Raw genomic sequence first — 17,886 nt, 5'->3', positions numbered from 1 at the left:
TGCAGAAGGAAGAAGAGAAAAGGCATTACAACACAGGGCCAACCCCTGAAACACAGGGGAATTGGGTTTGGAGCCCAACATTCACCATAAGGTCTAAGGCTGTTTTGTTACCTCATGTATGCCAGGAAACAACCCAGCAGATTAGAAAGAGAAGACCCGTAGTGAACTTGCAAACCCTCCAGTTCAGGGTTGATAGTACAGGGTGATTCAAAAATGTTCATCCGATTTCAAAATGATTTATTACAAATCATTACAGAACAATGCACTAAATTGTAAATGGTTTAGGTGAGCATAAAGTTTATTATGTAATTTTACAAGTGCTCAATTTGACCTCCTCCAGCTGTTTGGACAGCATCAACGGTATAGTCAAATTCATCCCATATACAATACAATACAATACAATACAATACAATACAATACAATACAATACAATACAATACAATACAATTTTTTTTGTATAGCCCAAAATCACACAAGAAGTGCCGCAACGGGCTTTAACAGGCCCTGCCTCTTGACAGCCCCCCAGCCTTGATTCTCTAAGAAGACAAGGAAAAACTCCCAAAAAAAACCCTTTAAGGGAAAAAATGGAAGAAACCTTGGGAAAGGCAGTTCAAAAAGAGACCTCTTTCCAGGTAGGTTGGGCGAGCAATGGGTGTCAAAAGAAGGGGGTCAATACAATACAATACAATACACAGAACAGAACAAATCCTCAATACAATATAAAAATAAAAATTTTACAAGTACAGACCAGTAGATGATAACAGTAGATGATATCCCATAATATGATTTGGATTTGTTTAGAGTCCTTTGGACCCCAAACATCAAGCTGCCTCCCCCATTTGGCCATTCCACAGCTGAAACATTGCTTGGCCAGCCAATCCGATGAAAGGACCCCTCTACCCCACAATTCCTGCGATCCTTCATCAGAGATGACTTTACCTTATGCAGGCAAAACAACTTGGCAGGTGGGCCGTGGCACCAAGTGCCACATTTGAGTACCGAGAAGAGAAACAGAATAGGTGAGGGTTAGTATCCAATTCTAATTATCATGTTACTTATGTTTTAGTGCTAATGACTAACAAAAGAGATGCAGTCTGTACAGTTAATCAGCAGCTCTAGTCAGGATATGCTAAACTGAAGTAGTGAGTCTTCAGCCGGGATTTAAAAGCTGAGACCGAAGGGGCATCTCTTATAGTAGCAAGCAGACCATTCCACAGTTTAGGGGCCCTGTAACTAAAAGCTCGACCTCCCACTGTTATTTTATTAATCCTTGGAATCATAAGCAGACCAGCATCTTGAGATCTTAATGTGCACTCTGGTTTGTAAGTTATGATAAGTTCAGACAAGTAAGCCGGACCTCGACCATTTAAAGGCTTTTCATGTTAAAAGGAGGATTTTGAAATCTGCCCTAAACTTAACCGGGAGCCAATGTAAGGATTTAAGAACTGGAGTTATGTGTTCGTACTTTCTTGTTCTTGTAATAATTCTTGCAGCAGCATTTTGGATTAACTGGAAGCTGTATAAAGAATAGTTTGAACATCCAGTGAACACCGCATTGCAGTAGTCAATCCTACAAGAAATAAATGCATGAATTAATTTCTCAGAATCCTGTTTATTTAGAAAGCGCCTTAATTTCCCAACATTTTTAAGATGGAAGAAACATGATTTGGACAACTTTGTAATATGTGCTTTAAATGACATGCTAGAGTCAAAGATAACTCCTAGATTGCGGGCTGATTCAGTAAAATTAATGGTGATTCCAACTGAGTTAAATGATGACAAAATATTGTTGTGATCAGCGTCATTCCCTCCAACAATTAACATTGTTTATCGGTGTTTAAAGACAAATGGTTCTCATCCATCCACTCCTTTAATTCACTAACACAACTAATTAAAGACAACATCGGAGAAACTTTTACATGATTGAGCATGTCGGGTGTCACTGTACTCACAGCTCTTTCAATGCGATATTGGAGATCATCCAGTGTTGTTGGGAGTGGTGGCACATAAACACAATCCTTAACATACCAACACAAAAAAAAAGCCACACGGCGTGAGATCTGGTGATCTTGGTGGCCAGAAGTGAAGTGCCAAATCGTAGGCTCCTTTACGGCCAATCCAGCGATGAGGGAGCTCGTTGTTGAGAAATGCTTTCTGCTCAGGGCTCACCATCTCCTCGCAGATTGAAGGGAGCCATCTTCCAGTAACAGTCAGAAACTCTATGACCCCATCTTTTAATTGGTATATGATTGGTTCCTACGCGTCTCATGGTTGTAAAAATATGGCACTTTGAAATCAGATGAATCTTTTTGAATCACCCTGTATGTCGGTGCCTATCCCAGGTAACAACTTACAAAAGAAGGGGGACCAGTTATTAACTGCATGCCAGCCAAACACAGTGCACACTCTCTCATACTGAGTCTACAATCAAAATAAGAGACACACCTTTAGGATACCAGAGCAAACCTTGCGTTACTGAAACACAACCTACACAGACATGGGGAGAGCTTGTAGGTTCCAAGCCGAGAGTGCTCTGAACTGGAGATTTAAGCTCAGGACCATGAAGCCATGATGAATTTTTGTTTAGAGTTAGCTGTAAGAAACATATCAGTGTGCCTGCCAGCGCTGATCTACATCATGTACGCACCTGCCTGTTCTTTCCATTCACTGAAATTGTTCTGTACTCTTCAATTTAGAGTCCTGCAAAGCACTTTGAGTCCTTTTTTTAACTGTTCTGATGGGAACAGGCTATTCAGCCCAAAAAAGCTTTCTAGCCGTATTTCTCTACTTTCTCCAGAATAATATCAAATTACGTTTTAAATGTTCCCAAAGCTCTGCTATCTACTGCTGCACTACTTAGTAACTTATTCCATGTGTCTGTGATTCTCTGTGTGAAGAAAACCTTCTAAATTTTGTAAGAAATTTACTCTTAACAAGTTTTTGTCTGTGTGCTTGTTGATGAATTAATTTTAAAGTAACAGCTGGCCTCCACCATACTAATTCCCTTCATACTTTTAAACACTTCAGTCACGTTACCTTTCAAGGTTCAGTACATCCAATCTGTCTCATACTGTGCAGTCCTAGAATCAGCCTGGCCGCTCTTGTCTGGACTTTATTTAGCACTGCAATGTATTCTTTTGTAGATTGGAGACCAAAACTGCACACAGTACTCCAGGTGAGGCCCCCCTAGTGTGTTACTTAGCTTTACATATAACTTTACTTGAGCTGTACTTCACAGGTCAGGCTCTATAGCCTAACATCCTATTAGCCTTCATAATCACCTCTGTACACTGTCTAGATGTGTATAGTGAAGAGTCCACTGGACTTCTCATAAGGTGATTGTCTTCTCTATACTCCGGGACTAATATTAAAAGAAGAAGTAAGTACTCTGCATGTGCAGTACATAGACACATTAATTTGATCCCATTTTCTGTGTAATATATGCTGTGTACTGTAACAGATGCCTCAAAGTCTAGGAGTAAGAGTGATAACATAAGTAATTTCTAGTGTTTAAAGGAGAACAATATAACAGGTGTCTCCAGCAGGGGGTGCTTATTCCATGGGATTGTGTTCTTCCTTAGAAATGCAAGACATACTTGAACCTGTCTATATACCCCTTCCCTAACCATGGCAAAAATAATCAGATGAGAGAAATATGATACAAAAGGTGACCCCACATAATGAAGATGCAAAAAAAAGAAAGAGCAATAGGTTTAGAAATAAAGTCTCAACATCTGTTTAGATGGAAGTCCAAAGTAGAAGTGATTCAAAGATGGCCGAACTGCTGCTCATTTGGGTTCCAGGTAGGAAGGGGCGGGTCCCAGAGGGTAGAACATGGAAGTGAGATCAGAGGTGGAGTGGCCATCAATCTTCTGTTCTGCTGGGGGACGAAGAGGGAAAGCATTTAGCACACAGCGCCAACCCCTGGTTCAATGGGTAACTTGCATAAGCTGTCTGCTAAGCGTATGCATATGGCAATATATATATATATATATATATATATATATATATATATATATATATATATACATATATATATTTATATATATATATATATAACTTGCTTTAAAATGCACATTTCACTCCCAGTATACACTGTAGTGTAATTGTTTATACATGCAACCCATGACGAAGAGAAGCCATTAGAACAGTACAATCATAGTCCAGTTCTTCAGTGGGTAATGCTGATGATTGTCCTTCTGGTTGTGCGGAAGTACAAATGGCTTCTGACTTCTAGAAGGTCCCTGACCAATATAAACACCCACATATTCAATAAGCTATTTGTGAAAGTTGCCAGGTATGGGTAACTACCAACTGAGCTATTTGAATATGTTATATATGGACTGTGCTCTTCTAAAATTCAAACACAGCACATTCTTTTGACTGTGCATCTGCCCTAATCACTTAAGCCTGCCTGAAAAAACTTTCTTTACATCAGCTGTATCTGTGTTAACAAATAACAATTATCAAATAGTTATTTTTCAATTCTGGTTGCAAAAGGCTACAATGCCATACATTTCTGGTGATGTTCAGATATCACAAGGAAAACACAACTGGTCTGTCTGGTCCTGGTTGTCTCACAGCACCTTGAGTTCACTTCATCATGTGTAGGGATTCTAAGAAGCAGGATCCATCTTCATAGATCAATAGGCCTGTCTATTCCAAATGTGTCACTTGTCCTTAAATCTGGCATATGATGTATAATGTGAAATGTGAATATTACAGTTAGATGCTCATTCATTCACAGATTCTTTATTTGCTTCTATTTCATAATATTCCCTATTTCTCTTTCATATTAAAGAAATCGAATTCGTCAGTATCCAGCTTTGGTGAACTGCACCAGCATTGACTGGTTCTCAGAATGGCCTAAAGATGCTCTTCTTGAAGTGGCAGAGAAATACCTGGAGGGGGTGTCCTTAGGAACAGAGGAAGGGGTAAGAGATGATTGTCTCTGCAGAGCTTTCTACCAAATGCATTCAAGGAATGGGGGTGTTAAACTGTCAAGTGAGCAGGGAAACCCTCCAAAATACTGTAGTCATCTTGTTTTTCCTATCAATTGTTCAGAATGCAGTGCAGAGTTAGAAAGTCCTCAAAAAGAAAATATAGACTCATGAAGTGAGTTCTTTTGATAGAATTAGCATGAAATCCTACTTTGCAGATGATAAGACCGCCCAGTCATGCCCTGTTCTTGCTGTGTCCTTTTTTTCTTGTTCCATAACTGATCCTGGTTTGATGAACTGCAGAACATCCCTTACAGTTTTCATTTCTTGTCAAAGCATGTAGCCCTTGTGCCATCTGCACAAGTGACCACTCATAACCTTGATTTTGAGTTCTGGTTGCCTTGAAAAGTTTGGATAGTTTATTTAGTATGGCTTTGGATTCTTTGAGTTTTTAGAGTTCAGGTCACTTGTTTGTTCTTTAAATATGCAGTTTGTTAAATGTTGAGTGACTTTATCATTTCGATTTGTTCTGTGAAGCACATGTTGTTACTATGTCTACATAAAGTAATATCAGATAAAAATGACCTGATTTTCTTAATATTGTATATATATATATATATATATATATATATATATATATATATATATATATATATATATATATATATATATATATATATACACAGTGGAACCTCGGGTCACGACCGTAATTTGTTCCAAAACTCTTGGCGCAACCTGATTTGGTCCTGACCTGAAGTAATTTCCCCCATAGGATTGTATGTAAATACAATTAATCCATTCTGGACCGTACGAGCTGTATGTAAATATATATACGCTCGCTCGCGCTCTCTCTCTCTCTTGCTCGCTCGCACTCTCTCCCTCTCTCTCATGCTCTCTCTCTCCCTCTCACTCACGCTCTCTCTCTCTCTCGCTCACTTGCTGCACATGGAATGCACAGGGAGAGACTGAACACATGCGGAAATCATCGCCGCATATGAACTGGAAGGGAAACTGGCTTGTTTGCCACCCGATTGTGTGGTCGTGAACAAATGCAAACGTTTGGCGAGCTTTTTGGTCGTAACCCGATTTGTACGTGGTCCGAGACATTCGTGACCCGAGGTTCCACTGTATATATATATATATATACACATATATATATATATATATATATATATATATATATATATATATATATGTGTATATATATAATCAAATGTCTGTCTGTCTGTTTGCTTTTCATGAGAGAACTACTTTAGATTTAGATCAGGTTTTTTTCAATGATTTGCTTGAACATTCCGATTCATTTTGCGACTCTCAACGCGCTAAAAATCATAGTTTGCTTGCAGGAGCGATATATTCGCGCTAATCCAAGACAGAGGCTGCGGGTTGGGGGAAGCATGACGTCAGGAGTGGGAGCCGGACAGAGCCCTCCTCACTGTCCTTACTCACTACTATGCGGGCGGAGCCGCGGGGCACAGCTAGTAGTTATTAAAATCCCTTATTCATTTTTTTTAATTTCCTCAGGTTAATAACAGAGTATCTCAAGTATTTGTCACCATTCATCAATCAGTTGTTGAATACTCAGAGAAGATGAAGATGGAAATAAGAAGACAGAATTATGTCACCCCTACAAACTACCTGGAACTAGTGTCAGGATATAAGAAGTGAGTGTTGCAATTGTGTTATTTTTCATTTTTTGGTTGTGAGTATCTCTGAATTAGATACATCCTTCTGCAACCCGATTCTTTTTTCCTATTGCACTTATCGTCCATTATCCTGATCTTGTGTTTGCATTTCATTTCAACTGCTGTGAGCTAAGAGCCTTAGGCTGTCTCTGCAGCCAAAAATACCAAATATCTCTTTATGTGACAGGAAGCTGTTAACAACTGGCAAGCACCTTGTAGTGCTGCTTAAGCATTTTTAATTTTTTTCTTCTATTTCTTTTCTCTGCGTTGTCTCTTACGTGATTCAAGCAGCGGGATACACTATATGTCTCATGCTAGCACAAGGATGTGAGGGTGATTGCATTGTGGAGATCCTGCTCACTTCATTAAATAGGACAAGCATATGTAGCCTGAAAAATCAAAAATAAGAAACATGTTTATATTTATATATTTTTTAAATCATGTTGAGTTATAATGTATCATGTCATTGTGGCCTTAAGCATTTGTTGGCATATATTTGTCAGTTTAGTTACAACAACAACAACATTTATTTGTATAGCACGTATTCATACAAAGCTCAAAGTGCTTTACAAGATGAAGAAAGAAACAAGAAAAAAAATATAAAAATAAAATTAGGCAATATTAATTAACAAAGAATAAAGTAATGGTCAGGGAGGACAGAAAAAAACAAAATCTGCAGGGGTTCCAAGGCCACAAGACTGCCCAGCCCCCACTAGGCATTCTCCTTAACATAAATGATCTCAATCAGTCCTCATGGTTTTCAGGCTCCACGTGGAAGAATTAGATGATGATGGTCATGTGGACATCTGGCCTTCAATCCATCAATGTAGGGACTGCACGGTGCTTTGATCAGGTGGTGGTGGAATACAGGTTGCTAGTGTCTTACTGAAACAGGCCAAGAATCTGCCCTGGACGGGGCAGTATTGCACCCCAGCGTACATTCACTGACCCACATTAACTCCTGACCAATTAAGAGTTAAAATTATACCCAAACTGGATGGACTCTGCCAGGATAACAAAATTAACAATCACAGAAGTGAAACAGTCAAGCCGACAATGAAGCTTCTCCGCATCAAGGATGCAGTGATGGATGTAGATTAGTATATCCTGCTGGAAGGTGCAGATTATATGCCCTGATTGATACAGCTTGGCTCTTTGCAGGTCGACATTACAATCTTGAAGCTCTGAGACGCTGGTTTCAACTTTCGCTGTAATGCCTGCTGTACTTTATCCACTTGTGGTCTCACTGTCCAAACTTCTGTTTTTAGTGTGATTGCCTACTAAAAGCTTGACTTAGTGGTATGGTCTGACATCCAGCCAAGGGCCATTGCTGCCTGTACAAGCGCGAGTGCTCCATGACCCCACACCAGTAGGTCCTAAACTCAGTCCTGGGGTTTTTGTTTCTTCCGACTTTAGTTTCTAATTAGACTCCTAGCCTAATTAAGCAAGCTGTTATTTCCCGGTTTCTGTGTTTTCGGGTCAGTGATGAAATTACAAAACTTAGTTTTGTTATTTTTATTAAAATTATTAAGCAGTTATATGGCAATAATGTATTTTTAACAATATTATAATCCTGATTTTCATTCTGGTTTTCCAGGCATTCTGGTTTTTAATCCATTATTTACAGTACTAATTAGTGAGTTTGACGCTGAAGTAGTTGCAGTCTGTCATCATTCAGTGTTGTTTGCCCTGGCATCTGCTCTGCTTGTTTTTAAGTGTCATTGTTAGGATACAATGGAGGGCATTAACTACAAAGAAAAAGAGCAAAATAATTGGAAAACAACAAAAGAGAGTTAAGCATTTACAGTTATGGAAAAACAAATACTCTTAAATTTCTTATAAGCATAAAATCATACTGCACTTTACTTCATTTTAGGTGTAGGTCAGTCCTAGAGGAGCATCACTGGTGGTCCAGTAGCATCATGTTTAGTGCTAAGCACAAAAAAAAAGTGACTACTGCCACACTTATTCTTTTTACTCACTTCACTTTTCAGTCTTTTTTTCCTGATGAGGTTTAAGGCTCATGGTGACCACATGCTGATATGGAAAGACTCGACCACCTTATCCTCAACAATATCTCCCATTTCTTCCTGGGAAATTCCCAAATGCTTCTAGGCCATTTGAAATATGTGATCCATCCAGCATATCTTGCTGTCTACCCCTCTGTCTTTTCCTAGCAGACTGCACCTGGTATACACCTCTATGGGAGGTCTACAGTGAACATCCTAACTCCATACCTAAGCCACCTCAACATGATTCTTTGATTCAGATGAGGAGCAGTTTTACTTTCAGGTCCTCCTGTATTGCTGGGCTCTTCTTCCCAGCCTAACCAATCTGTGCGGGAACCTAATTTCAGCCATTTGTGCCTGCAGCCCCTTTATTTTGGTAACTACTCAGATGTAATGACCAACTGAGGATGGAGATATAGATTGACTTAACTTGCATTTCATCATCATCATCATCATCTTATACAAGGACCACAAAACTAACCCTGCTATATCTACCATCATACGTAAACAAGACCTTCAGGTACTGTATTTAAATGCCCGCACTTGGGGCGGCTGTGTATTTTTTACCTGTAGCCAACACTCCATGACCTCAGATTTGGAGGTTCTCGTTATTTGGATCTCAGCCATATCTCATTTGGTTGAAAACCAGTTTTATGAGGCCAAAAAGGCAACATCACCCCACAAACAGCAGATATGTAACTCTTAGCTTCACAAACGGGATAATCCCCATGCCTTAGCTGCACTTTGATATTGTAAGTATAACATCTTTGCTCAATCCCTTTATAATCCACTAATCATAGAACATATTGTTAATTACCTTCTTCAAGAATATACCAAAGAGGGAAGATAAATTTAATCCATCCATCCATTTTCCAACCCGCTGAATCCGAACACAGGGTCACGGGTGTCTGCTGGAGCCAATCCCAGCCAACACAGGGCACAAGGCAGGAACCAATCCCGGGCAGGGTGTCAACCCACCGCAGGATAAATTTAATACTTAATATAAATAGAAAATAAAAAAAAAATCGGTGAACAGTGTAACAGTTATTAACAATTATGTAAACGGGCAGTCATGTAGTTCAATGTACTTAATTATCAAGTTCCATGTTGTTGTATTTCCTGGGAGAGAATTATAGTTTAATCGAAGAAGTCCATTTCATAATGGTGAATGTCCATAGATCTTTGATTCTGAGCACGCAGGGGATGTCCACTTGAAAGAACAAGAGACAGCTCAGGGATTTCAAACTTTTTTGAAGCTGGTGAAGAAGGCCGCCACAAAGTGAAACAACCTACGTGTTTCAGGACCGACTGTCCCTTCAAAAGTATACTGATGTTGTTGGTCAGCTCACATCTTGTCTGTACTTTGGCGAGTCCTGTACAGTATTTGTATTGTATTTGAGGTGTTCACACAGTCCATTGACAAAAAAATTCTTATAATCCACTTCCTTGTCTCTGCAAAAAAGGATCACTCTGCTTGGCCCTGAAGAAGGGCTAGTGGGTCCCAAAATGCAAGGTTTTTTCACTTTGTGTTTGCATTCTTCACCAGCTTCAAAAAAGTTTGCTATCCCTGTGGCATCTCTTGTTCTTTCGAGTGGCCGATACCCCCATGCTCAGGATCGAACACCTCTGGACATTAGAACAATCTAGATGAGAACATGCCTTTCGGCCCAACAAAGCTCACCAGTCCTACCCAGTTAATTTTTCCAAAAAAACATCAAGTCAAGTTTTGAAAGTCCCTAATGTCCTACTGTCTACCACACTACTTAGTAACTCACTCCAAGTGTCTATGGTGCTCTGTGTAAAGAAAAACTTCCTAATGCTTGTGCAAAATTTACCTTTAACAAGTTTCCAACTGTGTCCCCATGTTCTTGATGAACTTATTTTAAATAACAGTCTCGATCCACTGTACTAATTCCCTTCATAATTTTAAACACTTCAGTCATGTCTCCTCTTAATCTTCTTTTACTTAAACTGGAAAGGCTCGGCTCTTTTAATCTATCTTCATAATTCATCCCCTGTAGCCCTTGATCTCAACATAGTTGCCCTTCTCTGAGCTTTTTCAAGTTCCGTTATGTCTTTTTTAAAGCTTGGAGACTAAAACTGCACACAGTACTCCAGATGAGGCCTCACCAGTTCATTATAAAGCCTGAACAGAACCTCGTTTAACATACACCATTATGAGCTGGACTTCTTCTATTTATCTCTAATTCTCTTATTGGAAATACAGTAACATGGAATTGTTTGCTAGCAAAGTACATTGAGCTTCAGTACATGACCGCCTGTTGATTGCTGATTTACATAATTTTGAATATAACCGTTGCACTGTTCAGCTAACTTTTTGTATTTTGCTTTATTACTATTAACTATTAAGTTCAACTTCTCTCTTTGGTATCTTCTTTATAGTATTTGGGAACAGATGTTTTGAACAAAAAAGAAGTGTTGGTTTGTGTGGTCAATTACCTCTTTCAGACAAGGGGGCCATTTCAGGAACTTATAGTTAAACTACCTGCAATTAGCCATGCGTGACCGAATCGATATCCCTGAAAAGTCAACCTAGCAGTTTCCCACATTAAGACCCATGATTCCTAGCAGTTTACTGCTTTGGTTTGCCTGTAAATAACACCAATCAATGATAGGATCAAGTAGATGAAACGTTGTGGCAACCTTATTAGAACTGCATGATTGTCCGGAAATCCCTAGTTCTCATTTACCTCGGAGCTGCTGGTGTAATAGCTTGATGCGAAAAATATGTCAGCCTGTGTTATTCCATTGCAGCAAGGAGATAGTCGTCACTCAGATTAATGTGACTCTTACCCTGTGACACCCACTGCACGCCCAGCCTACCTGGAAAGGGGTCTCTCTTTGAACTGCCTTTCCCAAGGTTTCTTCTATTTTTCCCTACAAGGTTTTTTTGGGAGTCTTTCCTTGTCTTCTTAGAGAGTCAAGGCTGGGGGGCTGTCAAGAGGCAGGGCCTGTTAAAGCCCATTGCGGCACTTCCTGTGTGATTTTGGGCTATACAAAAATAAACTGTATTGTATTGTATTGTACCCTACACTTTGCAAGAAGGGAAGAGTTGGGAGATGACTTATGACTAATGATTACTCATCAATGATATTATATTCAGATTAATAAAAAGAACTGGACATTAGAGAGGCAACACTGGTTTTAGAGGGGTGTCTACTGGTAAGCAGCTCAATGTTCCAGAGTTTAGAGTGAGATAGAAAACTTGCCCGTGTTCAGCAGGCCCAAAGAACTAGAAAGTATCATTATTTGTGTTATTTTATACCTCTTTGATCTAAGTAATATATAAAATGGCTTATGGCCTACAATTATCAAACACTGTAATTTTATACATTTTATAGGGATCATTTTTATAGGATTTGGGCATTCAGTGACTACTAGTATTTAAATTCTTCTTCTGTTTTTCCTCTGTCCTTTGGCTTACCTTTTACCATCATTTGATGTAAGGAAATGGCACCCACATAAAGACTAGGAACATTTTAGTCACCTCTGTCAGGACCAGAGTTAAGGTTTTTTTAAAATTAAAATAAAACTGATGCATTGAATAATTCAAATGAAAACCTTGAAAGATAAATGCCAGCAGACACCACATTAATAGTTACATTGCTTTATGCAGAATAACCGCAGCCCTGGAAATACTTATGTAGAAAAGATTACGCGTTGAGTCATTTTAATTATTTCTTTTCTTTCTGCAAACATGTGTGCCAAGAATGCCGAGTGCTGTTTTCCATTGAACTAGAAACTTGTTCTCACTGAATATTGCTGAAAGTCAAAAGGGCAATCCTGATTCTTCACAAATGTGTTGGTTACTATGTTTTCATAGGTGCTCCCTAGGCCAGTTAGCCTCATGTTTGCGGGGCCTGTGAGTGTGACGTGACAAAATAAGTCTCCTTGTTAAAGAAGCCATGCAGCAAGGGTTTGAATTTTAAAAAGCCTTAGACTAGAATAGTTTTTGAGAGTTACAACCCCAAATGAAATCCAACAGACAATTTAACGGGACATGGACTATGCCAGTATTTCTCTTTGCTTAAGACCTGCCCCACCAAGGAACATTCATTCATTTTCCAGACCTTCATATTTCTGTTGAGGGTGACAGGGCTGGAGGCTGTTCCCGCAGGGTTGGGGTCAGAACACCAACCTTGTGACTTGACACTATTCTCTCATGGAGTGAACTCAAGCACTTACTCACACTTACTCAAGTGGGGCTGGGATGGAGTTGCTGTTTTACCAAACCAGCACATCTTTGGGATGAGATGGAACAACGCCATTCAAACAGAGGAGAATATGCAAGTCTGCAAAATGAGCAACCAGCCTTTGCCACCAACCCAGTCTCCTAGATAAGAACAGAAGAATTTTGAGAAACGAGATGAGATCTTTCAGTCCATTAAAGCCATTTGTTTAATTCATAACTAAGCTGTCCCAATATCTCAATAATTCCAACTGGTATCCTCGAGCACATGATTCACCGTTAAGGTGAAAGTTAAGTTGGGCCTGTTTTGGGTAGCAGTACTAATCACTATACCACATTGTGAACTAATAATCATTCCCATGGGTTTACTCTCTAAGGTAGCTTAATCTTTGTAATTAACCTTTTTCGTATTTAATGTTTTGATTATTAATGGCTGCAACAATTGACATGATAAAACAGAGTGTGATGTATTTCTGAGTATAAATGGTGGTTTTCTAAAATTATAGAGCTTTACAGCTACACTACAGTATCTGGAGTCATTTGTAATTCTCTCACAGGTTGTTGGCTGAGAAACGAAAGGAACTTGGAGACCAGGTGAACAAGCTGAGGAATGGCCTCTTCAAGATTGATGAAACACAAATTAAAGTGGCCGCCATGTCTTTGGAACTGGAGGAAGCCAAAAGGAAAGTGGCAGAGTTTCAGAAGCAATGCGAAGAGTTCCTGGTGATCATAGTGCAGCAGAGACGGGAGGCAGATGAGCAGCAGAAGGTGATGTGATCTCTTCTCCTTCTCAGCCTGGGTGTTGACGTTGAGGTTGTATGGCATAATGGAGGGGTGGTGGGGGTGTTTTACCCCAAAGCCTGTGTTTCCACGGGGACTACAATTCTCATCGGGCATCCAGAGAACACCAGGACTGATTGAAGGACACTGTCACCATTGTGCACCTAGTTTTGTACCACACAAAGTTCGATCTCATCTAAGTCCACACTATGAAGTTTTAATTTAAAAAGTGAGTTTTAAATTATTTCCATTCACAAAAGGATCTCCATGCACACTAAAATGACACAGACATTCACCTACACTGGGCATGCACACATCATCGAGAAAAGGAAGAGGAGGTCTCTTCCACATCATTTGTGTTTTGGTTTACGCACAGAGAACAGCAAGAGCAAACCTGAAAGAAAAAAAAAACAGATTGTTTCGTTTGGAGTGACAATGAGGTAGAATTATTTTTAATAATTATTATTAAGAATAACGCACAAGTGTAAGGCGAGCAAAACGGCAGAGAAAATGTACAGAATTTGGCAGCATCCAATCAGGAAAGGGCCACGAATTAAGAACAAACCAATCAGAGTGCATTTTCAATGCTTGTTTTCATACATCCACACTGCAATTCTGAGCTGGGATTTTCAGACATATTCGGCTGTGGAGAGTTTTCAAAAGTCTCTGTTTTAGGAGGTAAAAATGCTGAGGCAATTTGAAGGAAAGGCAAAATTGAAGATTAATGTCTGCAATTTTAAACACAAATATAATAGTGAGATCAGGCTCGGCCTTTTCTTCTCAACTAATTTGTCTAGCATTTTAATTGCCTAGCTGGATTACAATCCAGTATGTTATTCTGTGTCATTGTCGGTTGTGTTTAGCCATGATGAATTTCCAGTAGACAGTTTTTCTCCCCATTTATTCTCATCTAGACACTTTTCACAGAAATGTACAAGTCCAAAAGAGATGAATGGTGTTTCCAAACCCTTAACAAGCACATTTAAAATCTTGAAACAACCTTTTTAGAGAGTCTCACAGTTGTGAAATCTCATGCAAAAAAGATATAGCAGCAATTTCTTGAAACTGTGTGCACTCACCACTAAATATTATTTTGTGATATTATATTATAAAACGGTTTTGAAAGTGGATGGATGAATATTACACATAATCAACAGAGTGAGATTCAGACAAGGCCAATGGCGTTTTAATCAAACATGTAGATAGGAATTAAATCGCACTGTGTACACATGATAATAACTGTGAAATGAGGTGGTGATCCTACATTTTATATCAAAGCAAAACCTTACATTTTTCAAAAAGTAAATGTTTTTGTACACCTTCGTATCATTACCATTAGAGATAAACCAAGATGAAACAGACTGAAATGTAATTTGTTTTGCGCATGCAGAGTCGCTGTTCCAAATATGGTAGATAAAGAATAACTGAAGATGGCGTTAATAACTTTTACTAGCATAGAGTTATGGCAATTATGAAATCCAAACATTCACTAAAAGAACATATTCTTGACTCATGAGAGCAGAGAACATGATAGGGAGGCAGTGTAGATGGCAGATGCAACACTATCATTTCAGTTAGCAATGACAAAAGGGTCAACATTTCAAAAATACATAAATATTTGCTTTCTTGCCTTAATCGATTATACAGATATACCTGAGGAATGCTGGGAACTTCTGCTAGTCATTTGTAAAGTTGAAGCCAATGTCAGCAGTGTTGAATGCAAGACATGAACTTGCTCTGTATGAGATGATGGACCATCACAGGCCAAACTCTCTCACAATGTTAGTTTAGATTTGACAATTGACCTGACATGCATAGCTTTATGCTGTGAAAGAAAGCACACATCAGCATGAAAAACAACACATTGACTGGCCTGGGAATATAAGGCAGCTCCCTGGTCCTCTGAAGTAGCAGCAGCATTAAGTACTACAATGCCACCATCCAAGAGAGGAGTCGGTTCTGAATGGAGTGTCCAATCTATTGCACAGCATACACATGTAAACCTGCACGTGCCAGGAGTGTTTTTAGAGCACCCAATCATCTTAGCATGTCTATGTCCTGGGATGTTGCAGTAAATTTGGCAATCCTACAGACAAGTGAACTAAGAATTTAACTCAGTTCACTGAAGTAGTAAACAACAGGGCTAAGCACTCTGGTTTTTAATTTGAATTCATCAATGGGAAAACAGAATAGTTGCTTTTATGGAACATAACACGTGGAGAGCAGCAGAGGCTGCCACTGCCACTGTGTTGAAATTCATTGCAAGTTCATTAAAGCTTTCAAATGTTCTTAATCAAACTCACCCACTTTTACTCTTACAGGTCCAATTTAGAGTTGCCATTTAGCCTAATATTCACACATTTAGTGTATGGGAATAAAACCTTAGTATGCAGAGGAAATCCCACACATACCCCAAACATACAGTGACTAAGCACAGAATGTAAACCCACTGTGCTGGATTAGAAATAAATGTGCTGCTAACTGTTTTTACTTTCAAAAGAAAGGGGAACAAAAAAAAAAGTAACAGTAAGTCAATAGGAGACGCAACCCAGCCCCATAAATACTGCTTCATTTTCAGAACTGGAGAACCCAACTGGAGACATTTTGTGACATTTGTATGTTTTAAATGTTCCTAGACTGTGACGGCCCACAGTGAAAAGATCAGCGTTGAAGAAGTCAAATGTAAAGCCATGGCAGACAATGCTCAGAAGGATCTGGACGAGGCAATGCCAGCACTGGAGGAAGCCATGAAGGTTAGATATTTCTTGTTGAATTTCAAATATGTTGTGTCCAGAGTTGGGGAACAGTTCATGTTATCCTCAAGAAAGATTTCTACCTTCCTAGTCCTTTTCCTTTCCCTGGTCAAAATTGGTAATTTTTTAACAGATATAAAAATTTTTGCCTTAAGTTCAACTTTTAAGATAAAATGCCAAAGTTCATTTCAGATACATTGACCTAAAATGATCAAGTTTTCAAGGAAGCCAAATTTTCATTGCTATGAAAAAAAAGACACACACAGGTACGCACACATTAAACCTGCTTTAAATTAATCACTCATCATGCTTAATTCATTCTAATACTCCTGGACATTTTGTCCTTTTTTTCTACCTACTCTCCACTATGTTTCTTCTTTCCTCTTCCTTTTTTATATACAATCAATGGTATTCATAAGAATTACTTAAGGTTTTTTTTCCTCCAGTGGCTCCTGACCCACTAGTACAGGAAAACCCCCATAAATGATATATAGACACTCCTCAATTAACAACTGAGTTCCATTCCTATGACTAGGTCCATAAATGAATTGGTCGATAAACGATAAGCCACCGTTTACTGATATCTATTATTTCATGAACGAGTCCTTTCCACTGCCTAGTTACTATGGCTTTAAATCCTGTTGATGCTTTCACTGCCTCTTTCACTCTATCATTATCCTTCAAGATCTTCGAATGTACCAGTTCCAAGTCACATGCTATCGGTTTAACTTTCTTACAAGCTTTCTAGTCATTTATGATTTTCTTTTCCTTCTCAAGATCAATAGCCTTGCTTTGTTTCTTGACACTTCCTCCAGGTGAGGTCCATATTCTTCCTTTTCAACAACATCTAGTACTATGGGCTTTACAGTAAAGTACAAATGTATAGACAAAATGTGTAGTCTTGGAGTTTGCAAATGCTAGTGTAGTGAATACTGACCGACTGCGAGAATGAGACCCAGACTAAGAAAGGGTGATGCAAGAAGATATGCTACTGATAATCAGAGAACTGGTTGTAAAATGCATAGTTGTTAAACAGGTAGGTAATTAGGTGAGGAGTGTATGTACTGTTCAACTCACCCTGATGTGTAGTTATACAAGTTGTCAAGCTTTTTGGGGTTTCCCCCAATTTTTGACCAAACATCCCTAACTTTTTGGCCATATTTGGGCTGGTCACATCACTTCATGAGAAGCCCACCGAATGAACAAGCTAATTAAAAAGGGAATGTTCAGTTATAGGAAGCATTCTGGACCCCCTGGAGGTAGTAGCAAAGGAGAGAGTTAAAACAAAACTGATGGCCAATATGAACAATGCTGCACATCCTCTCTCAGACACACCAAATCTGAGGACTTTCAGCCAAAGAATTACTCAGCAGAAGTGTGTCAAGAAATGCCACGGGGGCTCCTCTATACCAACAGCAATACGTCTGTATAATACCTCACTGAGATTGTGACAGCCAAGAAAAAAGAGCCTGCTCATCATATATAGTATCTCTTTGTTCAGAGACCAAT

At 39.1% G+C, this 17,886-nt stretch overlaps 1 protein-coding gene across 1 annotated transcript in view; it reads left to right on the top strand.

The window, feature by feature from the left end:
* dnah2 (dynein, axonemal, heavy chain 2) overlaps window positions 1-17,886 on the top strand; it is a 518,592-nt gene that overhangs the window by 363,382 nt on the left and 137,324 nt on the right. Inside the window, 4 exon segments of the mRNA XM_051924101.1 lie at window positions 4,802-4,934; window positions 6,465-6,604; window positions 13,402-13,612; window positions 16,261-16,377. Coding sequence (XP_051780061.1) covers window positions 4,802-4,934; window positions 6,465-6,604; window positions 13,402-13,612; window positions 16,261-16,377 — 601 coding nt within the window.

The sequence above is a fragment of the Erpetoichthys calabaricus genome, chromosome 3 (assembly GCF_900747795.2).
Source record: "Erpetoichthys calabaricus chromosome 3, fErpCal1.3, whole genome shotgun sequence".
NCBI lineage: Eukaryota > Metazoa > Chordata > Cladistia > Polypteriformes > Polypteridae > Erpetoichthys > Erpetoichthys calabaricus.
The sequence above is the reverse complement of the archived record's forward strand: the minus strand, read 5'-3'. Positions and strand labels throughout refer to the sequence as shown.